This window comes from Lonchura striata, chromosome 31 (genome assembly GCF_050655825.1).
Source record: "Lonchura striata isolate lonStrDom1 chromosome 31, ASM5065582v1, whole genome shotgun sequence".
NCBI classification, from domain to species: domain Eukaryota; kingdom Metazoa; phylum Chordata; class Aves; order Passeriformes; family Estrildidae; genus Lonchura; species Lonchura striata.
In genome coordinates, this window is record NC_140733.1 from 3,246,684 (window position 1) to 3,273,361 (window position 26,678).

General features: G+C 51.1%; 1 protein-coding gene across 1 annotated transcript; it reads right to left on the bottom strand.

Moving 5' to 3' along the window:
• Positions 1 to 5,163: 5,163 nt before the first annotated feature.
• Positions 5,164 to 6,491, bottom strand: LOC146764747 (uncharacterized). The gene has a single exon (XM_085563673.1). The coding sequence runs from the start codon at positions 6,283 to 6,285 to the stop codon at positions 5,377 to 5,379; it is 909 nt and encodes a 302-aa protein (XP_085419799.1). The 5' UTR covers positions 6,286 to 6,491; the 3' UTR covers positions 5,164 to 5,376.
• Positions 6,492 to 26,678: the final 20,187 nt, after the last annotated feature.

Here is a 26,678-nt window from a genome sequence, read left to right on the forward strand (position 1 = left end):
GTTTCAACTACAGTATATTCACTTTAAAGGCACTTGTGAAATCTGCCTAATTAACCACAGAAGAATTGAAATGTTCAATTATTCCCAGAGGTTTTTCTTCTTTGGGCATTTTGAACATATGTTTATGAGCTTTTCCCACTGATTTCCTATACTGAAGAGCTCAAGATAGAAGAGGCCTCTGGAGTAGTAAAATTCATCATCAACCCCCAAGTGGTTGTGGATCCATCCCCATGAGAGCAGCAATGAGCAGAAATGGGCACAGCTTTGTGGCTGCCCCAGATCTGGGATGGGCCCTGGTCCTGGAGCAGGAGCAGCTCTGGAGGGCCCCAGGGCCGGGGCTCTTGTGCTGGCCTGGGCAGATGGGATGGCAGGAGGGGCTGCAGAGCTCTCAGCACCTCAGGCAGAGGGGAGCAGGGCAGCAAGGGAGCTCCTTTGGCCTTGGTCAAGCCCCTTCCCCCATGGTGGGGCTGAGTCCTGGCTGAGCTGCAGCTGCTGCTGTGCCCTTGGCAGGGGCTGAGGCCGTGGGGCAGTGCCCAGAGCAGCCTGGGTTGAGCAGAGCTGTGGGGCCAGAGCCGGCTGGGCTGTGCTGGGGAGAGGCCCTTGGTGCTGCCCAGAGCTCAGGGCAGCTGGCAGAGCTGGCAGGGAGCTGGGCTGGGCTGGGAGAGCCTGGCACAGAAACCATCAGTGTCCATCTCAGCCTGGCTGAGCGGGCAGGGGCAGGACTCAGCCCAGGCCTTGTGGGGCAGGGCCAGCACCTGGGCAGGCATTGAAAACAGGCAAGAGCCCGAGAGAGGAGGCTGCTTCGTGCCCTTGGGCCATGGACAGAGCAGGGAGGGGCCCAGGACATTTGTCAGCGCCAGCCTCTGTCTGTGCCAGCCCTGGGCAGCCCTGGCTGCTGAGCCCAGCTCTGCCCTGGACTGAGTTTGGCTGTGGCCCAGCTCCATCCTCCTGCGGGGCTCAGGGCCTGTTCCCGGCCATGGCCAGCCCTGGCCGCCTCTCTGCTGGCCCAGAGGCCGGCAGAGCCCGGGCAGGGCTGTCTGTGCAGCCCCACAGGTGCCACGGGCTTGGCAGGAGCTGGCAGAGGCTGCCCAGCAGGGAGGCCATGGGGCACAGAGCCCCAAGGCTGCCCAGGGCCCCACGGCACAGGGGCCGTTCCCAGCCGCAATGCTCCTGTCCTGGGCTGGGCTGCACAGGGGCTGTGGCACCATGGCTGGGCCAGCACAGGGCCACAGAGGGGCCACGCAGCCGCTGCCGGGGCTGGCAGCAAGGCCGGGCACAGACAAGGAATTGCTGAGCATGGCCTGCGCTGGCCAGGGCTGCCTGTGCCCAAGGCAGAGCTCAGCTGCCCTTGGGGCTGCAGGAACACTCAGGAGCCCAAAGAGCCTCCATGGCTGTGCTGGAGACCAAGGCTGGAGCAGGGAAATGCAGGGATGCTGTGCCATGGGGAGGGCATGGAATTCCAGCACACACCTCAGCTCTCTGATGGTCCCGGCACCGTGCTGGGCCCTGTTCCAGACTGGAGCAGAGCAGATGTTGATGGCACAGGAGCCCTGCGGGGCTGGCAGGGACCTGCAGCTTGTAAGGTGCTCTGCTCTGCCTCAGCTCCTCTCTGAGAGATCCAGTCCCAGCTCGGCACCTCAGGGCACAAGTGGCACTGCCTGTTCATGGGCACACAGCTGATGTCTGTCTGGAAGGGGGCTCAGGATTTAATACTTGTACTTCTCATACTATGGATGGAAATTTCTTATTTTCTGGGTTAGTTCAGTACTTTTAAGAAAGACAAAAGTTGTCTGTCCACTAACAGGAATTTCCTGTACTAATGGCAGGAGGAGAAATACTGACATTGCCTTCCACTTGTGTCGCCAATATTCTGTTTATTCCTTGCTCTCCCTTTTCCTTCAGGTGTTTCCAGCTCTCCCGTTGAAATGGCCATGTCTAAGGGCATCTCTTCACCAGGCCAGATGGATCAATGTACATCCTGCTGCTCCCAGATTTATGCCTCCAGATGCTTTCTGGTCATTCAAGTTCCTCTCAAACGACTGGTTTCATGCTTTGAGCTTCAGGGAGTTGTTCAATTTTTCTAAAGTTAATATAAATATCATATCAGTCAACATCCTTATTGTGTTTATATCTATCACATAATTACATTTTCTTATATGTTTATCTGAAGCTGTACCTATATGGAAATCCATATGGGGATGGGGACATGTCAGATGCTGCTGGGACACCCCAGAGAACTGAGGGAAGACCTGTGATGGTTATTAAACTGTTCAAATGTTCAACTTGTGTTTGTCGGCAAGAAATCTTTCTGTGCCTCTGAGTGTCACCAGTCCCTGAGCCCAAAGGACACAAACCTGATGAGTTGTGGTTCCCACTGCAGGGGCTGCACTTGGACCTTGGCTCTGCACAGGAGAGCTCTTCATCCACTTTCCCTCTTTTCCTCCCTCTGGGCATGGAGGGAGCTCCTGCCTCCAGCCTGTGACTCGTGTGTGCAAAGAGCAAATCTGGTCAGAATCAGGGCAGGGAGGGTTTGGGGGGACCTTGGGATCTGTGCTGGGCACAGAAGGTGTTTTCCTTTGCTCTGAGACTGTCTGCTGCGCACAGTGGATTTAGGAACTAGCAGAGGAATGATTGGTGCATTTGATGAAGCTGTGCCTTCCCTTGGCTTTTTTGGCTGGCAAGAAATGAACATCCCTCTGTGTCTGGGGCAGCTCCTTCTCCAAGGAAAGCAGGTGGGAGTTGGAGCCCAGGAGCTGAAACCTGCAGGTGCAGCCTGGGCTGGAGGGAGCTCAGATTTGCACAAGGCTGCTCTGAGTGCCAGGGCTGGGATGGGGGAAATGGTGGGGTGGGGGTAGGGACAGAGTCTGATGGATTGTCAGCCATAAAGGCTCTTGATTTTCATATCTATTCAAACTGCATGAGGAGGTGCTTGGTTTCAGTGTCAATTGGAGATTGCACATATCAATGTATTAACAATAAAAAAAAAAGAAAAAAAAAAACAGGACCTAAAAAACTTTTGTCACTGTCTTTGTAAAAATAATGCGTTCACTCTGAGTATGGTTCTGAAACATGTTGAATTAACCACAGAAGACTTGATAACTTAAATCAAATTATTCCCAGAGGCTTGGCTTGTTAATGTGTTCTGTATGTTAATGAGCCCTGGGGCACTGAATTCCTGAACTGAAGAGCTGAAGGCTGAAGAAGCCTCTGGAGCAGTAAAATTCAGCAGCAGCCTCCAAGTTGCTGAGGATGTCAGCAGCCCCCACTGAGGCCATCCCTGCCCAGAGACCCTGGGGGAATGGGCAGACAAGGAGAGCGTCCCTGGGGCTGGGGCAGCAGAACTCAGAGGCACCAGCGGCTCCAGCTGGGAAATGGAGTGTGGGATGGGGCTGTGAAAGCCCTGCCTGGGCTGTGCCAAGCAGGACACACAAGCCTTGACCCCCATCCACTAAAAAACTCTCTGAAGGAGACATTTGAAAGGAATGACAATAATCTGTATCCTCTGAGTTGGATGCACTGGAGCAATACTATCAAGAGTTTCTCAGGAGCTCTAAGCAACAAAACAGACTTTACTGGGAAATTTAGAAAATCAGTGAAACTTTGGCAAACGTTTTAATATGGCATTCAATCAACAAAAAAAAAAAAACTTCTCAAAGCATTATCATGGCCCATTCAACTTCACAAACTCTGAGCCTGTTCAATTTTAAGTTAATCAATATTTACAAGAGTACAGAAATAGAAGTAGATACAGAAAGAGAGAAAACTAAGATACAGAGAAGCACACACTCAGCTACCAACTCCTGGATTCCAGCAATGTTCAGGTGGAAATTCCAAGAGGAGGTAGGGTCAAGATGTGTGCTTGCCTTGTGGTCAGCCTTAAATACCCCTTGGTCTTCCTGGGCCTTCCCCCAGGTGGGACTTGGGGTCATTTGGTCACTCAGGAGCTGGGCTGGGGCTCCAGAGGTGGCTGTGCAGCATTGCCTGTGCTGTGCCAGGGACTGGCAGACACTGCTGGGCTGGGATAGAGGCTCTGGGGGGATTGGGGTTCCAGGGCAGGGCAGTGCTGGGGTTCCAGGGCAGGGCAAGGCTGGACCTGCCCCTTCCTCCCCTACACATGAAATGTTTCCAGCCAACAATCTCCTTCAGTCTGTCACAACAGTCAACATTGGAGGTGAAATCCCAATATGGCCATTGCTATGGTCAGTTTCCATGGCAACCATCCCCGCCCCTGTTGCTATGGTCAGTTTCCATGGCAACCATCCCTACCCCTGTTGCTATGATCAGTTTCCATGGCAAACATCCCCAGCCCCTGTTGCTATGGTCAGTCCCTGGGCAGCTCCATGGAGACCCCATGCCAGGGGTGGTTGCCATGGACACCAGCTCAGGCCTGGAGCCCGTTGCCATGGCAACCATTGGCACTCCCATCCCCAGGCTCATGGGATCCCAGAACCACAGAATTGGCTGAGCTGGGAGGGACCCATCAGGATCCTCGAGTCCGACTGCTGGCCCTGCACAGGACACCCCAACACTGCCAGCCGGGGCCTGGCAGCGCTGTCCAAACGCTGCTGGAGCTCAGGGAGCCCTGGAGCTGGGACCCTTCCCTGGGGAGCCTGGGCAGTGCCCCAGCAGCCTCTGGGCAAAAACCTTTTCCTGAGATCCAACCTAAGCCTGCCCCGACTCAGCTGCAGCCGCTCCCTCCACTCCTGTCCCTGGGCACCAGAGTGAAGAGGTTCCCTCAGCACCATCCAGGGACCCGCTCCCAAGGCTGCTGCCATGGCCACCAGGGCTGGCACCAGCTGGGATGCTTGGTTTCCACAGGTTGGGCTTCAGGAATGGGATTCCCCAATTTCCTGCTCCAGCTAAAACCGCGCTGCCGCTCGCTGCCCTCCCGCCTCCCATGGAAAGCACAAAAGGGGAAGATCCTGGGATGGGAAAAGAACAATTTACTGGGAACAGCAACAAGATAAAGAACAAACAGGAACAGAAAAAATATTGACAACAGAAGGGATAAGAAAAACTATTTACAGGGAAAATTTCAACATCAATTACTGTCTTTTCCTGGCCATGTATTTCCTCCTGTCAGGAAAGGACATCCTTCTCCTCAGGAGAAGAGAGAGAGGGAATCCCTTTCCTACCCCTGGCACTGACCTGAGGTGGGAGTGAATGTAGTGACAGGGCCATGGCCAGATCCTCATGTTCTTCAATCCCACATCAGGTCATTGGCAGGGGCAGGAGAAGGTACAGGTGTCTTCCCAGCATGGATCACAGGGAACATGGTTAACCAGGGCTCTTCCCAATGTGGGTTTTTTAATGGGAAATGAAGCTGGAGTGGTGCACGAAGCTCCTCCTGCAGTTGGGGCACTCACAGGGCTTCCCTCACCAGTCCGTCCATTGGTGCCTGGTCAAGTGAGAGCTCTGGGTAAAGCTCTTCCCACACTGGAGACACTCATAGGGCCTCTCCCCGGTGTGGATGCACCGGTGGGTGATGAGGTGGGAGGTGCGCTTGAAGCCCTTCCCACATTCGGGGCAGTGGAAGGGCCTCTCCTCAGTGTGGATCCGCTCATGGAGGACGAGACTGGAGCTGGTGTGAAACCCCTTCCCACACTGGGGACAGTGGTAGGGCCTCTCCCCAGTGTGGATGCGCTGGTGGATGATGAGTTGGGAGCTCCAGCTGAATCCCTTCCCACATTCCCCACACTCGTAGGGCCATTCCCCAGTGTGAATCATCTGGTGTTGTTTCAGATTTTTGCTCTGGCTGAAGCTCTTCCCACACTCCAAACACTTGTAGGGCTTCTCCCCATCATGAAGCTTCTCAGGCACCACCAGCTCTGAGCTCTGGCTGAAGCTCTGCCCACCTTCCTGACCCAGAGTGGGCATTTCTTCCTCAGAGCACCCTGGGCTGGGTATGTAGCCCTTCCTCCAGTGGGATCTCCAGGGATTTTCCTTCCCGTTGGATTCCTCCACTGTGGAGCCACTCAGAATAGCCTGTTCCATGAGGTTCTGCTGCAGGGATTTCTCCTTCCTAGTCTCCATCCTCAGCTCCAGCTCTGGGGGAGGAAGGACAAGGAAAGGATGGGATTTGCCTCCGTGCCACAAGGAAGGGGAAGGACATCCCCCCAATGCGTCCCCGGCAGGAGGGCACCGGCAGCGGGGCTGTCCTGCAGCTGGGGGCCGAGCTGGGCTGGGAGATGGAGCAGGAGAAAGGGGGAAAGGGGCACTGACTTCCTCCTCACCTGCCTCGGTGTCCCAGGGCATCTTCCTTTTCCTTGCAACCTTCTCCTCCATCTGGTGAATGTTTGGGTATGGGAAATCCTGTTTTGGGAGGAAAACAAGGGATGAGCACAGTGAGTTTTGTACTGGTTTGAAGGCAAACCAGGGGGAGAGTCTAAGCCAGAATAATTGAATAAGAAAATTAAGATCACGACAATGATACAGAAACACTGGCTTAATCTGACAGAGTCAGAATATAACCTGACACCACAATGCTCAGGGTGGTGGTGGCAGGCTGATGAAATGGTGGCTGAAGTCCTGTTGGAGCGAGGAACGTGACTCTGTCAAAGCAGTGATCCTGTAGAAGGGTCTGGTCTTCCTCTGAAGGTCCACTGGTGCTTATGGAGTTCTTGTCCTCTGGGAATCCAGTAGGCAAGGTGGTCGTGTTGTTGCAAGGGTGAGATTATATCCAGGCAGGAATGCTTGGTTCCTCCCCCTGGGCGGAGCATCCCACAATGGGATGTTGTAATTTTATCAGTCCTGCAGTGACACTCAATGGCCCATTAACAGAAGATGACCCTGGAGGGCGTTATCAGGGCTGAGCCATGGAAGAGATAAAGAACACTGCCCCACCTGTTGATAAGAGTTTATGGAGATGGAGACTGAAAACACTTTTGGTTACATCTGACACTGTAACCTGAAACAGTGAGGCAATCCCTGCTCGGGGTGGGGGGTGAACACCACCCCCCTTACCCAAACTGGCTCAGGTGTAAAACCCCCACCCTGGGAAGGCCACGCACACAGGGGACAATGTCACACTTGCCCCGCCCGAGGGGAGATCTCTGTCCCTGTCACCCCCTTGCTTTCCCCCTTTTCTATTTCTTTCCATCTCTCTCTCTACCTCGCATTTACTGATCAATAAAATTCACTTTGGATTTTGTCTCCTTAGCGCCTTAATTGGGGCAGAGGCATCTCTCTAACAATTTTATTATCCAGATTCTGACATTATTTTGGCACAGTGAGTTCAGGGCACTGTTGTCTGACCCCAAGTGTCTTTGACAACAGCCTGGTTCCCTCCTATGAAGAGGTTGTGGTTCTTTCTGAAGGAACTCTTGGAAACTTGGATGCAGCTTCCTCTGAGTGACTTTTGGGAGAACTTATGAGGAAAATGGCTGTTGTGGGTTGCCAGTGTAAAGAAAATATTTTCTTGTCCTTCCTGGACAAGTTTGTTAAAATCACTGGAGGAAAAGGAGCAAATGATACCAGCAAGACTGACAAGGATCATTCACCCCAAGTTGAGGAACACAAGGCTACTAAATCCTGCAAGAAGCCCAGATCAAGTAGCTAAATTCCCAAATAACTCCTGAATTCACAGGCTTGGGGGGAGCAGCATTATTTTCTTTGTCCCTGTCAGCTTTGTGATAGTTACACAGACCTTTCCCTTCCTTTTAATAATCTGTATTGGGACAAATTTCGACTTTTCTGTAATCAGCACCTGCCAGCATCTGAGCTGGAGCTGTGCTGGAACTGATGAAATTTGGAATTGCCACAGAATTGCTTCTGTTGTTGGTTTATTAATGTTTGGGATTTGTTTGCATTTCCATCACAAGTGACTTGTGAGAAGAGCAAATCTTCCTCAAGGCATTTTATGGAGGGTTAAGCTTAATTTCTGCTGAGTTTGTTTTGTCCATTGCCTGGGGGATGCTCAAGGGGTCTCTGGTTTTGGTTTGGCCCTAATTTTCTTCTGATTTGTCTTTATCACTTAAAAACACCTGAAAAATGACTAAAAAGAGTATTGACCAGAGATGTCAAAAGTCCCACCATTTTAGACATATTTGAGGTGGAATTTATTGTTTGGGAACATATTCTGGAGGATTTGTGGCTTCTTGGGGGATATCTGGTAGTATTCTCCATATCTTTGTACTCCAAATGACAAGGTGGATTTGTCTGTAACCTCAAAATGATTCAATCCCACTGGAAACCCCTCAATCTAACCACAAAATTGCTCAATCCCACCTCAAAATGGCTGGTTCCCACCTCAGCCCCATGCCAAAATTACTCAATTCCACAGCCTCCAGGGTGAGATGGGGTTGGAAGGTGATTGGGAGAAGTGAGATCCAAATTTGAGGTTGTGGGATCAGGATTGTGTGGTGCTGGGTGGTTGTGATTTATTTTGAGAATAAATAAAACTATCAGAATTATTGATTTCTGTCCCATTCATTATCTGTCAGTTCTGGTTTGCTTTTCAGAGTGTCGCCTTCTCAGCTGATTTTGTTTGTGTCCTCCTGTCCCAGACTGAAAAGCAAGATGTGTTCTATTTGCCATCTGTATGGCAGTTGTCCTGTGTTAAGTGGGCAGTTTTTCCTTATCTCTTCCACAATCAATCCCCCCTCAGGGGAGACATCTGCTGATAATGGGCTATTGAATGTCACAGAATGACTGATAAAACTGTAACATCCCATTGTGAGATGTTCCGCCCAGAGGGAGGAGCCAAGCATTCCTACCTGCATCCAGTCTTGAGATTCTGGCCCACCAACACAGCTTTTTCTGGGCTGGATTTTCCCAGAGGAACAGCTGCCTCTTCCTCTTCCTCTTCAGAGGAAGACTCCCTTTTCTACAGGATCACTTCAACAGATTCACACTCCTGGAGAACTGCAGCCACAGTTCCAATTGGACTGTGACCAACACCCTGTCCAACAGTGTCACATTGTATTCTGGTTCTCTTAGTGTTGTTTTGGTTCACTGCATTGTTCATATTTTCATCTTCTTCCCTAATAAAAACTGTTATTCCTGCTCTCATATTTTTACCTGTGAGCCCCCCTTAATTTCAAATTTATAACAATTCTGAAAGAAAGAGCCTACATTATTTCATTTCAGGGGAGGCTCCTGCCTTCCTTAGCATACACCGATCTTTCTAAACCAAAACACCTCCTTTCTCTCCTGCCTTTCTTTGCCTGCTCTGTTTCTCTCTCAGTGTCTCACTTGACCCAGGGCAGCCCCCACCAAAGACCCTGCCCTGATTTCATTCCGAGTGCAGGAACTACAACAACCACAGGTGAAGTTATGAAGGCTGGCAGTGAAATGTCACTGTAAGGTCTTGCTCCACTTGGCTTGTGGCTCCTAGTTAAAAGCTTTGTCTTCAAGAGAAGGAACATCTTTTCCTGGCTGGGAACTGGAATTCCAGCCCCTGGGAGTGTGTGCCATGGATCCCAGAGGGGCATTCCCAAGGTTCCCAGGGTGCTGCTCCTGCCGTGCTTCCCAAGAAGCTGTGCAGGGCAGGGGACAAGGTGCAGAAGCTGTGCTGGTTCTGCAGTCCCACAACAGCCCCTGGTTCCAGGAGTTTCCACACTGTCAAGAGCAGTTCCTGGGTTCCATGATGCCCTGCTGTGTCCCCATGGATATTTGGTGTCATGAAGTTCTTCAGTGTCACAATGGCCACCTCGCTCCATGAGATTCCACAGTGTACAAATGGCCTTGTTGGATGGGCAGTGTCACCATGGACCATTGGCTCCATGCAGCCCCGCTGGGTCACCATGGACTCCTTGGTTCAATGAGGTTCTGTGGGTGTCTCCATGGTCTCCTTGCATCCACAGTGTCACAATGGACCACTGGATCCACGTGGCCCTGCTGGGTCACCATAGCCCCTTGGTTCCATGGGACCCCAGGGTCACAATTGACTCCTTGCTTCCACGTCACCCCCTCAGTGCCAAAATGGCCCCTTCATTCCATGGGGAACACAAAAGATTTATAGAAACATTCAGCAAATCCTGCTTAACACAGCTGGGAACATCTGTTTGCATTCCAAAGAGAGGTTAAAGGTGAGGCTGGCACCAGCAGCTTCCATCTGCAACAGAGATCCAGGGAAAGGACAGGGAAAGAGAGTTCAGTTGGGAGACTCATAGAATTCCGCTTCCAGAGACCATTTCTGGTCACACTGTCCCTTGTAGAAAGGTGACACCATTCCAGGCAGCCTGTACTGAGCAGGTGGTTCCTGAGTGGGGTTTGTTGTGTAGGAAATCTGCTCAGGCTTTTCCGGTCTTTCTTTCCCAACAGGAAAACTTCTCCTGGGCCTGTGTGCAGGCAGAACCCTGAGGAGAGCAGGTGGGACACAGTGCAATGGGCTGGGACATGGAGCTGCAGAGCTCAGGGACAAGGTTCTGCTGCAGGGCACAGGGATGTCAGTGCCAGGTGGGCAATGTCAGACATGGTGAGGCTGGGGGTGAGGAGCAGCTTGTCCAAACAGCATCAGTCCTCAGGGGGTTCATTCTTCTACATGCCCAGACCTCCTAATGAGACACTGAGCATCAAGATCACCTGGGGAATGCTTCTATCAGCTCTTCTCTGAACTCGAAAACAAAACAATATTGCTTTTATAAAAGATAAAAATCAGGAGGTGCACTTGGAAATCTTCCTCCTTACAAGAACTCCAAACTGACTCCAATCAGCTGCACAAGCCCTGGAGATTTTCAGACAATTGAAGGAAGACAAAGAGCACCTGAAGGCTTTCTGTATTTTAATAATCCCTATGGTGGATTTGGGGCTGAGTCCAGGACCCTCAGAAGGCTGAAGGAGCTGCTCAGGGAGTCAGAAGCAAAACTCCAAATCCCTTGGAGCATCACTGAGGGAAGGGACTGCCAAAGGCTACCAGGGACTGGTGAGAGCAGATCCTTGAGGCCAGGATTGCAGGGAGCCCAAGGCTCAGAGCAGGGAACTGTAATGCTGAGCAGGGCCTGGGCTGGCTGGGGGAAGCAGAAAGGCCAAGCCCTGAGCCCAGCCTGGCACAGCAGGGCCTGTCCCTCACGGGTGGCTCGGGGCTGTTTGTGGGGCAGGGGGATGTGAGGGGCAGCAAGGACAAATGTCACAAATCTGCGTGACCCTGCAGATCCTCATGGAACCAAGGGGCCAGTGTGACACTGTGCTGCCTCAAGGAATCAAGGAGACCATTGTGAACTCAGAGACCCCAAGGAACCAAGGGTCCATGGTGACCTTGTGCAGCTGCAGTGTCACAGAGGAGCCGTTGTGACACAGCGAGGGCACACGGAGCTGAGGGGCCATTGTGACACATCACGGCTTTGAGGAACCACGAAGCCATTGTGACACTGCAAGGCCTCATGGAAGCACGGGGCCATTGTGACACTGCAGAAGCAAGGGGAACATTGTGGCACTCCAGGGCCTGATGGAACCAAGGAGACCATTGTGACACTGTCCGGTCCCACAGAACCAAGGGAACATGGAACAGCTCTGGTTGGCTGAGCCTCCTAGGGAGCATCTGACAGGTCTGGCTGACTTTGGCATGTTGAGGGCTGCTTCTCATCTGCCCCTGAAGCACTGGGGTGTCGGCCTGATTTTTTAAGATTTTCTAAAACCTTCTGAGTTTACACTCTTGTAGCAAATTTTCTCACACAACTTTCTGCAAATAACTTATTGCTTTGCATTCCTTCATAGAGGAGGAGAAATTTGATGGACGGTAGTTTGTCCAGTGTTGTTGGATAGGTGGTCCTTTCACCCTCCAATCCACTGTCACCTTTGGAAAACAATAAATGTTGGAGTCAGAAATCAATTACATTTCTTTTACTGTCACAAACGCAAAGGTGCCCATCATGTCTTCTCATGTCCCATAGTCACACTGGGGCTCTGGGCTTTCCTTCCTATGGGAGAGAACTATTCTTCTCCTCCAGGGGCCTATAGCCAAAACAGGAATTCCTCCTCCAAATTTCCTTATATTACAAGGATTGTTTATAGATGAACTCTGCCAGGAGAGACAGATCTGGTTGCCTTGGTGACCCAGGGGGCACCTCTCATCTGCCTTTCAAACACTGGGACCATGTGCTTTTCTTTATTATGGGGAAAAACCATCCATCTCAACCAGGTACCCATGGCCAAAATTGGGCATCTGCCTCCAGAATTCCCTATATCCAATGATAGCTCCCAGAAAAATGATGCCAGGAATCACAAATCTGGCTGGCCTTGGCTTCCAGAGGGATGGCACTCATTTGCCTCTGAAACTCTGGGGCTCTGTGCTTTCCTTCCTAATGAAAAGAATTCATCTTCTTGTCTAGGTGTCCACGGCCAGAACTGAGATTCCACCTCCAAAATGCCCTATGTTCAAGGATAGCCCCTAGATGAAAGTTGTCAGGAGAGAGAGGTCTGGCTGGCTTGGCCTGAGGGTGGCCACCTCTCATCTTCTTTCAGAACACTTGGATTTTGTGCTTTTCTTTCCTATAGGAAAAAAACATCCATCCTGAGCAGGCGTCCATGGCCAGAACTGGGATTCCACCTCCAAAACTCTGTACATCCAACGATTGCTCCCAATGAAATCTGCCAGGACAGACAGATCTGCCTGCCCTTGGCCTCTTGGGGATGCCTCTCACCTGCTTTCAAAACACTGGGGTCAGTGGTTTCCTTCCAATGAAAAAGACCTGTCCTTCTTCTCAAGGTGTTCATGGTCAAAATTGAGATTCCTTCTCCCAAATTCCATATATCCAAGGATCTCTCCATGACAAAAGCTGCCAGAACAAACAGGTCTGGCTGGCTTGGCATGCCAGGGGCCACCTGACAGGTCTGGCTGATGTTGGAATGCCAAGGGCTGCTTCTCATCAGCTCCTGGAGCAAACGGGCTATGTGCTTTCCTTGCTATAGAAAAGAACTGTCTGTGTTCAGATGCCCATCGCCAAAACTGGTATTCTCCCTAAACAATTTCCTGTATGCAAGGGTATGTCTTAGGAAAAAACAGCCAGCTCTGGCTGGCCTTGCACTGTGGTGGTCACCTTTCATCTGCCCTTGAAACAATGGGGCTGTGTTCCTTCATTCCTGTGGAAAAGAAATGGTCTTCTTGTCCATGGTCTATGGCCAAAATTAGAATGTGGCCTCCTAAAGTCCGTATATCCAAGGATTGCTCACAGACAAAAATAGCCAGGACAGACAGGATGGGTTTGCCCTGTCCTCTGGCAATTTTCACAGACCATGAGCTTAATATTTTTATTAGAAAACACCTTGGAGAGGGCCCAGAGATCTCCCAATGAGAGGTTTTGGGGGCTCGAGCACATGACCACTACATATGGACAAGTTAGAGATGAGAAAGCCTGGCTGGGTCTCTCTCCCTTCTGGCCCCACAGAGGTGCCGAGGCCGGCCCAGCCCCGTCTCGGCCGTGGGGCCGGGCGGCTCCTGCCGTGGGGCCGGGCCCCTTCCCAGGGAGCCGCCAGGCGCCATCGGCTGCCGGGCAGGGCAGGGGAGGCCGCGGGGCCGAGGCCGGGCCGTGGCTGCGGGTGCTGACATCTGGCCCTGCCGAGCCCTGCCCCGCCGCCAGCCCGGGCCCGGCCAGGATCCGCCGGGCCCCAGGAGCAGCCCCGGGCCGGGCCGGCTCGGCCAAGGCTCTGCTGCCCTTGGGCTTCGCCCGCAGCCGGCGGGCAGGGCAGGAGAAGCCATCGGCCCCGGCCGTGCTGCTGCTGGGCTCTGGCCTGGCTGCTGAGATCCTGGCCCTGCCCCAGCGCGGCCCAGCCTGACACAGCCCCAGCGCAGCCGCTGCAGAAACCTCCATGGCAAAACAGCTCCGGCCGCAAGCACCGAGCCCGGCCGGGCTCACGGAACCATCTGCAGCCCCGGGAGATATTGACTCTGCCAGTGCTGCAGGCCCTGGGAGGGAGCTGCAGAAACCTCTGCAGAACTCCAAGTCAGAATCCAACTCCAAAGTTTCTTGGACTTTTAATGGGTCCCACTGAGGGACACGACTCAGAAAGTGTCCCCAGGCCCCAGGCAGAGCAGAGAACTGGAGGCACTGATGCCAGGTGGGGACAAAGAGAAGCCAAGTCTTGGTGTCCTGGGGCACAGCAAGGTCTGTGCCACCAAGGGCTGTGAGGAGACACCTTGTCCTGAGGCCCTGGGGCCTCCTGGCACAGCCCCAGCCAGGCTGGGCACTGTCAGCCCCTGGTTCTGCCCTCAGCATCCCCCCCATGCCCACATCCCAGTGGGGTCAAGGATCTGCTGGAAGGAGTCCCTGGGGAGCCTTGGTCAGGAATAGCCCCGGGGGTTCCTTCATGCTCCCAGGGACTGCAGGTTTTTCAAAGGACTTTGGCTTTTGCTTTTGCCTTGGAGTCTCTGAGAGCTTTGTGCAATCATGGCCTCCAATTATCTGCTGTAATTAGACCCTGGAGAGGCTTTGTCAGTAACAACACTCAGTGGGGTGCAATGATGCTTCAAGGTACTTCAGTTCTTTTAAGGAACTTGGTGTTTCCCTTTTGATACAGACTTTATGAGATACTGCAGTCAGAACCTCAAATTATCTATTTTAATTAGTCCCTTGAGTGCTTTGCATTGACACTCAGTGGGGCTCATTAATACTTTGAGCAACTCAGCTTTTGTAAGTTACTTTGGATTTGTGTTTCCATACTAAGAGGTTTTTGTGCCATTTTGAGTCTCTCAGAGGTTTTTGTGCCATCCTGGCCTCCAGTTCTCTCCTCCAAGGAATCTATGTGTAGCCTGTGTTGGGGATGGACCTCAGTGGGACCCATCAATGCCTAGAGAAACTTTGGGATTTTCTTCTGCCTTTGACTCCTGGACAGGTTTGTGCAATCTCCTCTAAGGACCTCAGGTTCCAGGGCTCAGCTCCAAATGAACCACAGCACTTATTAGGATCAAAAAAAGTCCTGACAAACAACGGCTCTGCCTTGATTTCCCTCTGGTCTGGGGCAGTTCATCATGAAGTTTCTGTAGTTGTTTTGGTTCACCGATTTGAGATTTCCTGGCCAATGCATCAATTAGTGTGGTGGGTTCAGTATTAGCTAATTACCAGTGCACTCACTAGAATATACTTACTCATTTCCTGCTGTGAGATAGGATTAGGAGAAAGGCAAAGTAGGCTCAAAACTTTAAAAGGGTATAAATAAAACTGTGTTAACAATAACTAAATGAAAGAGTAATAAGAATCGGAACAAAACTTTCAGAACACTTCCTCTCTCCATACAATCTGAAAATGTAGAGACAAAACCTAAAATTTTAGTCAGATTTCCACCACTAGAATAGTCTTTCTTCAGTTCACTTAGGGAGAGAAGTGCTTCTTGTTAGAGTTATGGAGACTTCTCCACAAGAAAACAGTTATCTCATGGCTTTTCACTTCCACAAAGAGCAGCTGCCCAGAAAAATCTGTAATTGTCAGGTGCCTCCCATTTTTTCACAGCTTTTCCCACAGCTGTGTTTATAGGCCTTATAAACTCATGGGGTATTAGTTTCAAGATGAGCTGTTTAAGAGCAAAGGTTCTCTTCATCTATTTCTGAAATCATCTTCATCTCTGGGAACAGAGATCTTCTTCTCTCCCTGAAGGCACAGGGTCTCATCACTCCTTTTCAAACTGCTTTTGGGATCACAGTTACTGCAACATTTCCTTACTTTAGCATGGAGGCCTTTGCTGAATAAATAATTTCCCCATATTTTCAATGCCTTATAGGGAAAAAGAGAGTCTGATGTATCAATGACATCCTTCTCCACAGCTTTTCCAGAGGATTCCAGCCCCAAGATCAAGGCATCTCCTCATCCCTCCCATCAGGGACTCAACTTCCCCTTCCCTGCCCTCGGTGTGTCCATGTTCCTCCTCTGTGTGCCTGCCCTGTGTCCTTTTCTCTCACTGGAGGGAGGATGGCAGCACTGGCAGAGTCAATATCTCCCGGGGCTGCAGATGGTTCCGTGAGCCCGGCCGGGCTCGGTGCTTGCGGCCGGAGCTGTTTTGCCATGGAGGTTTCTGCAGCGGCTGCGCTGGGGCTGTGTCAGGCTGGGCCGCGCTGGGGCAGGGCCAGGATCTCAGTAGCCAGGCCAGACCTGACCTGTCTGTCCTTGCTACTTTTGTCTGGGAGCAATCCTTGGATATATGGAATTTGGGATGCCAAATTCTAATTTTGGCCATGGTCCCTGGACATGAAGGCCGGTTCTTTACCACAGGAATGAAAGAACAGTATGCCAATGTTTTCTGGGGGGATGAGAGGTGACAACCAGAGGCCAACCAGAGCTGCCAGATTTTTTTCTGAGAGATATCCTTGCATATAGGAATTTTTTAGGTAGAATATCAATTTTGGGAATGAGCATCTGAAAAGATGGACAGTTCTTTTCCATAGCAAGGAAAGCACAGAGCCCCATTGCTCCAGGAGCTGATGAGAAGCAGCCCTTGGCATTCCAACATCAGCCAGACCTGTCAGTTGGCCCCTGGCAGTCCAAGCCAGCCAGACCTGTTCCATGTTTTTCTATCCCATGGGGCCCCACAGTGTCCCAATGGTCCCTTGCTTCCAGGAGGCCCTGAGGTGTCACAATGCCCCCTTGGTGACATGAGGCCCTGAAGGGTTGGAATGGTCTCCATGGTTCCATCAGGCCCCACAGAGTCGTAATGGTCTCTGGGTCCATGAAGCCCCATGGTGTCACCATGGCCCCTTGGTTCCATGGGCCCAACAGTGCCACAATGATCCCCTTGGTTCCACAACTTCCCACAGTGTCACACTGGCCCCTTGGTTCCATGAGGATCTGCAGGGTCACACACGTTTGTGGCATTTGTCCTTGCTGCCCCTCACATCCCCCTGCCCCACAAACAGCCCCGAGCCACCCGTGAGGGACAGGCCCTGCTGTGCCAGGCTGGGCTCAGGGCTTGGCCTTTCTGCTTCCCCCAGCCAGCCCAGGCCTTGAGCAGCATTGCAGTTCCCTGCTCTGAGCCTTGGGCTCCCTGCAATCCTGGCCTCAAGGATCTGCTCTCACCAGTCCCTGGGAGCCTTTGGCAGTCCCTGCCCTCAGTGGGGCCCAGTGATGCTCCAAGGGACTTGGAATTTTGCTTCTGACTCCTTGAGCAGCTTCTTCAGCCTTCTCTCAGTGCCTGAGGGTCCTGGACTGAGTCCCAGATCCATGTTGGGGATAATCAAAATACGGAAAGCCCTCAGGGGCACTTTGTCTTCATTCAATGGTCTGCAAATCTCCAGGGCTTGTGCAGCTGATTTGAGTCAGTTTGGAGTTCTTGTAAGGAGGAGGATTTCAAAGTGCACCTCATGACTTTTTTTCTTTAATCAAGTGAGTATTCTTAGTTTCCAGTTCAGAGAAGAGCTGATAGAAGAATTCCCCAGGTGATCTTAATGCTCAGTGTCTCATTAGGAGGTCTGGGCATGTAGAAGAATGAACCCCCTGAGGGCTCACCTTGTTTGGACAAGCTGCTCCTCACCCCCAGCCTCACCATGTCTGACATCGCCCACCTGGCACTGACATCCCTGTGCCCTGCAGCAGAACCTTGTCCCTGAGCTCTGCAGCTCCATGTCCCAGCCCATTGCACCATGTCCCACCTGCTCTCCTCATGGCTCTGCCTGCACACAGGCCCAGGAGAAGTTTTCCTGTTGGGAAAAAAAGAATGGAAAAGCCTGAGCAGGTTTCCTAAACAATAAACCCCACTCAGGAGCCACCTGCTCAGTACAGGCTGCCTGGAATGGTGTCACCTTTCTACAAGGGACAGTGTGACCAGAAATGATCTCTGGAAGCAGAATTCTCTGAGTCTCCCAGCTGGATCCATGTTGCAGATGGAAGCTGCTGGTGCCAGCCTCACCTTTAACTTGTCTTTGGAATGCAAACAGATGTTCCCAAGTGTTTTAAGCGGGATTTGCTCAATGTTTTTATAAATCTTTTGTGTTCCCCATGAAATGAAGGGGACATTTTGGCATTGAGGGGGTGACATGGAAGCAAGGAGTCAGTTGTGACCCTGGGGTCCCATGGAACCAAGGGGCCATGGTGACACAGCGGGGCCACGTGGATCCAGTGGTCCATTGTGACACTTTGGATGCAAGGAGACCATGGAGACACCCCCAGAACCTCATGGAACCAAGGAGTCTATGGTGACCCACCAGGGCTGCATGGAGCCAATGGTCCAGGGTGACACTGCCCATCCAACGAGGCCATTTGGACACTGCAGAAGCTCATGGAGTGAGGTGGCCATTGTGACACTGAAGAACTTCATGACACCAAATATCCATGGGGACACAGCAGGGCATCATGGAACCCAGGAAGCACTATTGGCAGTACTGAAACTCATGGAACCAGGGGCTGTTGCGGCACTGCAGAACCAACACAGCTGCTGCACCTTGTCCCCTGCCCTGCACAGCTCCTTGGGAGGCACGGCAGGAGCAGCACTCTCGGAGCCTGGGAATGCCCCTCTGGGATCCATGGCACACACTCCCAGAGCCTGGAATTCCAGTTCCCAGCCAGGAAAAGATGTTCCTGCCCTTGAAGGCAAAGCTCTTATGAAAGAGCCAAAAGCCAAGTGCAGCAAGATCTTACAGTGAGATTTCACTGCCAGCCTTCACATTTTCACCTGTGGTTGCTATAGCTCATGGATTGGGAATTAAATCAGGGCAGGGACTTTGGTGAGAGCTTCCCTGGGTCAAAGGAGACACTGAGAGAGAAACAGAGCAGGCAAAGGAAGGCAGGAGAGAAAGGAGTGTTTTGGTTTGGAAGGAGAGGTGTCTGCTAAGGATGGCAAGAGGCTCCCCTGAAATGTAAAAATGTAGACCCTTACTTTCAGAATTGTTATAAATTTGAAATTAAGGGGGGCTCTCAGATAAAAATATGGGAGCAGGAATCACAATTTTTTTTTTTAATAGGGAAGAAAATTAAAATATGAACAATGCAGTGAAGCAAAACAACACTGACAGAGTCAGAATACAACCTGACACCCTGCTGGACAGGATGTTGGCCACAGTCTAATTGGAATTGGGGCTGCAGTCCTCCTGCAGTGTCAGGTGTGGTTCTGTTGGAGAAGTGATCCTGTAGGAATGGGAATCTTCTTCTGAAGAGGAAGGAGCAGCTGTTCCTATGGGAAAATCCAGCCCAGAAAAAGCTGTGTTGGTGGGCCAGAATCTCAAGACTGGATGCAGGTAGGAATGCTTGGCTCCTCCCTCTGGGCGGAGCATCTCACAATGGGATTTTACAGTTCTTATCAGTCATGTAGTGACATTCAATAGCCCATTATCAGCAGATGTCTCCCCTGAGGGAGGATTGATTGTGGAAGAGATAAGGAAAAACTGCCCACTTAACACAGGACAACTGCCATACAGATGGCAAATAGAACACATCTTGCTTTTCAGTCTGGGACAGGAGGACACAAACAAAATCAGCTGAGAATGCAGCACTCTGCAAATCAAATCAGAACTGACAGAAAATGAATGGGACAGAAATCAATAATTCTGATCGTTTTATTTATTATCAAAATAAATCACACCCACCCAGCCCCACACAATCCTGATCCCACAACCTCAAATTTGTATCTCACTTCTCCTGATCTCCTTCAAATCCCATCTCACCCCGGAGGCTGAGGAACTGAGTAATTTTGCCATGGGACTGAGGTGGGAACCAGCCATTTTGAGGTAGGATTGAGTCACTTTGAGGTGACAGACCAATCCACCTTGGCTTTTGGAGTGCAAAGATATGGAGAATACTACCAGATATCCCCCAAGATCCCACAAATCCTCCAGAATATGTTCCCAAACAGTAAATTCCACCTCAAATACCTCTTAAATGGTGGGACTTCTGACATCTCTGGTCAATACTCTTTTTAGTCATTTTTCAGGTGTTTTTAATTGATAAAGACAAATCAGAAGTAAATTAGGGCCAAACCAAAACCAGAGACCCCTTGAGCATCCCCTGGACACTGGACAAAACAAACACAGCAGAAATCAAATTTAACCCTCCATAAAATGCCTTGAGGAAGATTTGCTCTTCCCACAAGTCATTTCTGATGGAAACACAAATAAATCCCAAACATTAATAAACCAACAACAGAAGCAATTCTCTGGCAATTCCAAATTTCATCAGTTCCAACACAGCTCCAGCTCAGATGCTGGCAGGTTCCAAAAAAAAAAAAAAAAAAAAAAAAGGAAAATTGTCTCAATACAGATTATTAAAGGAAGGGAGAGGTCTGTGTAGCTATCACAAAGGTGACAGGGACCAAGAAAATAATGCTTCTTCCCCCAAAGCCCGTGAATTCAGGCGTTATTTGGGAATTTAGCTACTTGAGCTGGGCTTCTTGTAGGATTTAAGTAGCCTTGTGTTCCTCACTTTGGGGTGAATGATCCTTGTCAGTCTTGCTGGTATCATCTGGTCCCTTTCCTCCAGTGATTTTAACAGACTTTTCAAAGAAGGAAAACAAAATATTTTTCTTTACACTGGCCACCCACAAGAGCCATTTTCCTCATAAGTTCTCCCAAAAGTCACTCAGAGGAAACTGCATCCAAGTTTCCAAGAGTTCCTCCAGAAAGAGCCACAAACTCCTCAAAGGAGAGAAACATGCTGTTGTCAAAGGCACTTGGGGTCAGACAACAGTGCCCTGAAATCACTGTGCAAAATAATGTTGCAATCTGGATAATAAAATTGTTAGAGAGATGACTCTGCCCCAATTAAGGTGCTAACGAGACTAAATCCAAAGTGGATTTTATTGAAGAGTAAATGAGAGGTAGAGAGAGATGGAAAGAAAAAGAGGAGAGAGCAAGGGAGTGACAGGGACAGAAATCTCCCCTGGGGTGGGGCAAGTGTGACATTGTCCCCTGTGTGCGTGGCCTCCCCAGGGTGGGGGTTTTACACCTGAGCCAGTTTGGGTAAGGGGGGTGGTGTTCACCCCCCACCCCGAGCAGGGATTGCCTCACTGTTTCAGGTTACAGTGTCAGATGTAACCAAAAGTGTTTTCAGTCACCATCTCCATAAACTGTTATCAACAGGTGGGGCAGTGTTCTTTATCTCTTCCATGGCTCAGCCCTGATAACGCTCTCCAGGGGCCATCTTCTGTTAATGGGCCAATGAGTGTCACTGCAGCACTGATAAAATTACATCATCCCATTGTGGGATGCTCCGCCCAGAGGGAGGAACTAAGCATTCCTACCTGGATATAATCTCACCATTTGCAACACCACAACAACCTTGCCTACTGGATTCCCAGAGGACAAGAGCTCCATAACCACCACTGGACCTTCAGAGGAAGACCAGACCCTTCTACAGGATTACTGCTTTGACAGAATCACGTTCATCATTTGAGCTGGACTGCAGCCACCATTTCATCAGCCTGCTACCACCACCCTGACCAACGGGGTGTCAGGTTCTATCCTGGCTCTGTCAGATTAATCCAGTGTTTCTGTATCACTGCTTGATCTTAATTTTCTTATTCAATTGTCATTCTGGCTTAGACTCTCTCCCTGCTTTGCCTTCAAACCAGTACAAAACTCACTGTGCTCATCCCTTGTTTTCCTCCCAAAACAGGATTTCCCATACCCAAACATTTGCCAGATGGACGAGAATGTTGCGAGGAAGAGGAAGATGCCCTGGGGCACTGAGGCAGGTGAGGAGGAAGCCAGTGCCCCTTTCTCCCTCTCTCCTGCTCCATCTCCCAGCCCAGCACGGCCCCCTGCTGCAGGACAGCCCCGCTGCCGGTGCCCTCCTGCTGGGGATGCACTGGGGGGATCTCCCTGCCCTTCCCTGTGGCATGGAGGCAAATCCCATCCTCTCCTTGTCCTTCCTCCCCCAGAGCAGGTGCTGCGGATGGAGACCAGGAAAGACAAATCCCTGCAGCAGAACCTCATGGAAGAGGCCATTTTGAGCAACTCCACAGTGCAGGAATCCAACAGGGAGGAAAATCCCTGGAGATCTCACAGGAGGAGGGGCTGCAAGCCCAGCCCAGGATGCTCTGAGGAGGAAAGACCCACTCTAGGCCAGGAAGGTGGGCAGAGCTTCAGCCAGAGCTCGGAGCTGGTGGTCCCTGAGAAGCTTCCTGATGGGGAGAAGCCCTACAAGTGCTTGGAGTGTGGGAAGAGCTTCAGGCAGAGCAACAATCTGAAACGACACCTGATGATCCACACCGGGGAATGGGCCTACGAGTGTGGGGAGTGTGGGAAGGGATTCAGCTCCAACTCTCACCTTGTCTGCCACCAACGCATCCACACTGGGGAGAGCCCTACAAGTGTGGGGAATGTGGGAAGGGCTTCAGCTGGAGCTCTGACCTCATCATCCACCAATGCATCCACAATGGGGAGAGGCCCTACATGTGCCCCACTTGTGGGAAGATGTTTCAGAGCCGCTCAAATCTTCTCCTGCATGAGCGGATTCACACCGAGGAGAGGTGCTTCCTCTGCCCCGACTGTGGCAAGGGCTTCAAGCAAAACTCCAATCGTGTCAGCCACCAACGCATCCACACTGAGGAGAGGCCCTACTTGTGTCCCCAGTGTGGGAAGAGCTTCACCTGGAGCTCTCACTTGACCAAACACCAACGGAGCCACCAGTAAGGGAAGTCCTGAAAGTTCCCTGGCTGCAGGAAGAGCTTTGTGCAGGAAGAGCTTTGTCCTCCCACATTGGAGGACCCTGTTAGGGATAGCCCTGGTGATCCATGTTCCCTGTGATCCATGCTGGGAAGACACCTGTCGCTTTTCCTGCCCCTGCCAATGACCTGATATGGGATAGAAGAACATGAGGGTCTGGCCATGGCCCTGTCACTACATTCACTCCCACCTCAGGTCATTGCCAGGGGCAGGAAAGGGACTCTCTCTCTCTTTTCCTGAGGAGACGGGTGTCCTTTCCATGCAGGAGGAAACACGTGGCCAGGAAGATACAATTGATGGTGATGTAGTTTTCCCTGTAAATAGTTTTTCTTATCCCTTCTGTTGTCAATATTTTTTCTGTTTCTGTTTGTTCCTTATCTCATTGCTGTTCCAAGTAAATTGTTCTTATCCCAGCTAGGGATCTTTACCTTTTTTCCTTCAATGGAAGGTGGGAGGGCAACGAGCACCAGCAGGGTTTTAGCGAGAGCAGGAAATTGAGAAATCCCATTCCTGAAGCCCGGCCCGTGGAAACCGAGCATCCCAGCTGGTGCCAGCCCTGGTGGCCAAGGCAGCAGCCTTGGGAGCGGGTCCCTGGCTGGGGCTGAGGGAACCTCTTCACTCTGGTGCCCAGGGACAGGAGTGGAGGGAGCGGCTGCAGCTGAGTCGGGGCAGGCTTAGGTTGGATCTCAGGAAAAGGTTTTTGCCCAGAGGCTGCTGGGGCACTGTCCAGGCTCCCCAGGGAAGGGTCCCAGCTCCAGGGCTCTCTGAGCTCCAGCAGCGTTTGGACAGTGCTGCCAGGCCCAGGCTGGCAGTGTTGGGGTGTCCTGTGCAGGGCCAGCAGTTGGTCTCCATGGAGCTGCCCAGGGACTGACCATAGCAACAGGGGCTGGGGATGGTTGCCATGGAAACTGACCATAGCAACAGGGGTGGGGATGGTTGCCATGGAAACTGACCATAGCAACAGGGTTTCTTGGTGATGGTTGCCTTGTAAGGATAAGAGTTGTCATAGGCCCTCAGAGGGGTTCCATGGGGACTTTCCAAGAGTCTCCAGGCTGTTCAAGAGCTGGAATGTCACACATAGAGACAGGGGCTCCATGGAGCCCTCCCAACCGTTTCTGGGGATGGCAAAGAGCCGTGTGGTCAGAGGCAGTCACAGCCATTCCATGGTGACATCCCAGGGCACCTTGGCCTACAAAGGCACCGATCTGTCACAGGCACTCATGGGGCTCCACAGTGACATCCCCAGGCTGCCAAAGAGCCAGGATGTCACAGGTACTCACAGGGGTTCCTGTCATGGGCAGAGTGGGAGCTTCAGGCAAAAGCTTTATTTCATTATTGGAGAAACTCCTGCTGAGTCATGAGATGGAGACACACAGCAGCCACCATGGGTTCTAAAAGCCCTGAAGAGCCCCCAGACTTCTAAAATTCCTTTTAAGAGAGGAAACTGGGAGTGACTGGATCCAATCCTGGCCCCAGAATTTGTCAAAGGTTTATGTATAAACGATTGGACAGGTAGAATTGAACAATTTGTCAATGCAATTTGTCCAACAGGATTAATGATGGAATACCAGATATATTTATATAAATACAATCTGATCATGATTAGACAATAAGCTCTTAACCAGAGTTATTTACTCCACAGTCCAGAATCTATAACAATTATAGGATATTCTGCTCTAGGAAGCAATTTTGAAGTCAGCAGGGCCTTGCTGGAGTGGTTTGAGCCCATTGCAGGCAGAGCCTCCTGCTCCAGCAGGAACTGCCTTTCCTGGGCCAGGAGCAGGGCAGGTCCCACTGCAGGAACAGCCCCAGGCCAGCCCCAGCACAGGGAAGGCCTCGGGCACAAGGGCAGAGTGCCGTGCTGGGAGCTGTGCCAGGGACAGCCCGAGGCACCAGAGGCACCTTGGCAGCAGCAGCTGCTTGCAGGGCATGGCCAGAAGCCTCCCTTGCAACCCGGCCTGGTGGCCAGCGTTGCAGAGCTGCTGCCTCAGGGCTCATTTCTGGCTGGGCTCTGAAAAGCCACTTCTGCTCCAGGAGCCTGACGGGGAAGCCATTGGCCCAGCACCTTGGGGACAAGGTATTATCAACAAAACTCTTCATGCCAGCAGAGACAAGGCAGGGGCAGAGGAAAGGGGAGAGCCAGGCCCAGGGGACAGGGCTGCCATGGTGATGGCTGTGAGGTCACTGCCCCTGCAGCAGCCTGGCTGCCCTCAGCAGACATTCTGGTCAGAAGAGTTGTGAGGGCACCCAGCACATCCGAGAACCCACACAACAGGAATTCCATCCTTGGGGAGGGGATTTCACTGGGTCAGGTTGCACACATGCCCTGATTTTTGAGCATTCCTGGGATGGGGAATACATCTCTCTGGAAAAACAGTTGCCATTTTGTGTCACTCTCATAATTATAATATATTTCCTCCTTCTAACAAATGTAAATCCACCCTCATTCAGTTTAAAGATACTGATCTGAAGAGAGCCTGACAGAGGAATGGTTGAACGACAAGGGACATGATACTGTAAAATTAATCCAAATAGGGAGGGCTACGTGACTGCTGCAAAGTTCGCATGGCCCTGAAGAGTAGATGGTGTGCAGAAAGCAGGATATTGAAACTGCTTGGTATGTAGAAGTAGATAGAGAAGAACAAAGGAGTACTAAGCTGTTCTAACTGCAAGGCCAGCTGGACAGGCATGTATCTTTCACAAAGATAGTTTTAATATAATAGTACAAGTCACATAGCAACCAATCATGAGCTTGGCTTTTGCAATATGTATGAGCTAATTAACGAACATATATAAACTGTGTAATCTCTTACAATAAACTGAGACTTGATGATCATGATATCATGAGTCTTGTCTCCCGTGGCATCCTTCCAACACTGGGCCCTGTTCCAGACTGGAGCAGAGCAGATGTTGATGGCACAGGAGCCCTGCGGGGCTGGCAGGGACCTGCAGCTTGCAAGGTGCTCTGCTCTCCCTCAGCTCCTCTCTGAGAGATCCAGTCCCAGCTTGGCACCTCAGGGCACAAGTGGCACTGCCTGTTCATGGGCACACAGCTGATGTCTGCCTGGAAAGGGGCACACGTTTTAATATTTGTACATTTCATTCTATGGACGCAAATTTTTATTATCTGCGTCACTTCAGTACTTTTAAGAAATACCAAAGTATTCTGTCCAGGAACAGGAATTTTCTTCAAGTGTACTAATGGCAGGAGGAGAAATACTGACATTGCCTTCTACTTGTGTCACCAATATATTATTTATTCCTTCCCCTCCCTCTTCCTTTAGGTGTTTCTAGCTCTCCTGTTTAAATGGCCATGTCTAAGGACATCTCTTCTCTAGGCCAGCTGCATTAATGTACTTCCTGCTGCTCCCAGATTTCCTTCACCAGATGCTTTCTGGTCATTCAAGTCCTTCTCAACTGACTGGTTTCATGCTTTGAGCTTCAGGGAGTTGTTCAATCTTTCTGATGTTAATATAAATATCGTATCAGTCCACATCCTTATTGTGCTTATATCTATCAAAGAACTCCCTTTTCTTAAGTCTTTATCTGAAGCTTTACCTGTATGGAAATCCCTTGGGGATGGGGGACATTTCAGATGCTGCAGGGACATCACAGAGTGCTGAGGGAAGAGTTGTGATGGCTATTAAACTGTTCAAATGTTCAACTTGTGTTTGTTGGCAAGAAACTTTTCTGTGCCTCTGAGTGTCACCATCCCTGAGCCCAAAGGACACAAACCTGATGAGTTGTGGTTCCCACTACAGGGGCTGCACTTGGACCTTGGCTCTGCACAGGAGAGCTCTTCATCCGCTTTCCCTCTTTTCCTTCCTCTGGCCATGGAGGGAGCTCCTGCCTTCAGCCTGTGACTCGTGTGTGCAAAGAGCAAATCTGGTCAGAATCGGGGCAGGGAGGGTTTGGGGGGACCTTGGGATCTCTGCTGGGCACAGAAGGTGTTTTCCATTGCTCTGAGACTGTCTACTGTGTAAAGTGGATTTAATATCCAACAAAGGAATGACTTTTGCATTTGATGGAGCTGTGCCTTCCCTTGGCTTTTTTTGGCTGGCAATAAATGAACATCCCTCTGTGTCTGGGGCAGCTCCTTCTCCAAGGAAAGCAGGTGGGAGTTGGAGCCAAGGAGCTGAAACCTGAGGTGCAGCCTGGGCTG

Excerpts from the sequence above, each read along its gene's own strand:
- LOC146764747 (XM_085563673.1), bottom strand. The coding sequence starts at position 6,285 with ATGGAGGAGAAGGTTGCAAGGAAAAGGAAGATGCCCTGGGACACCGAG.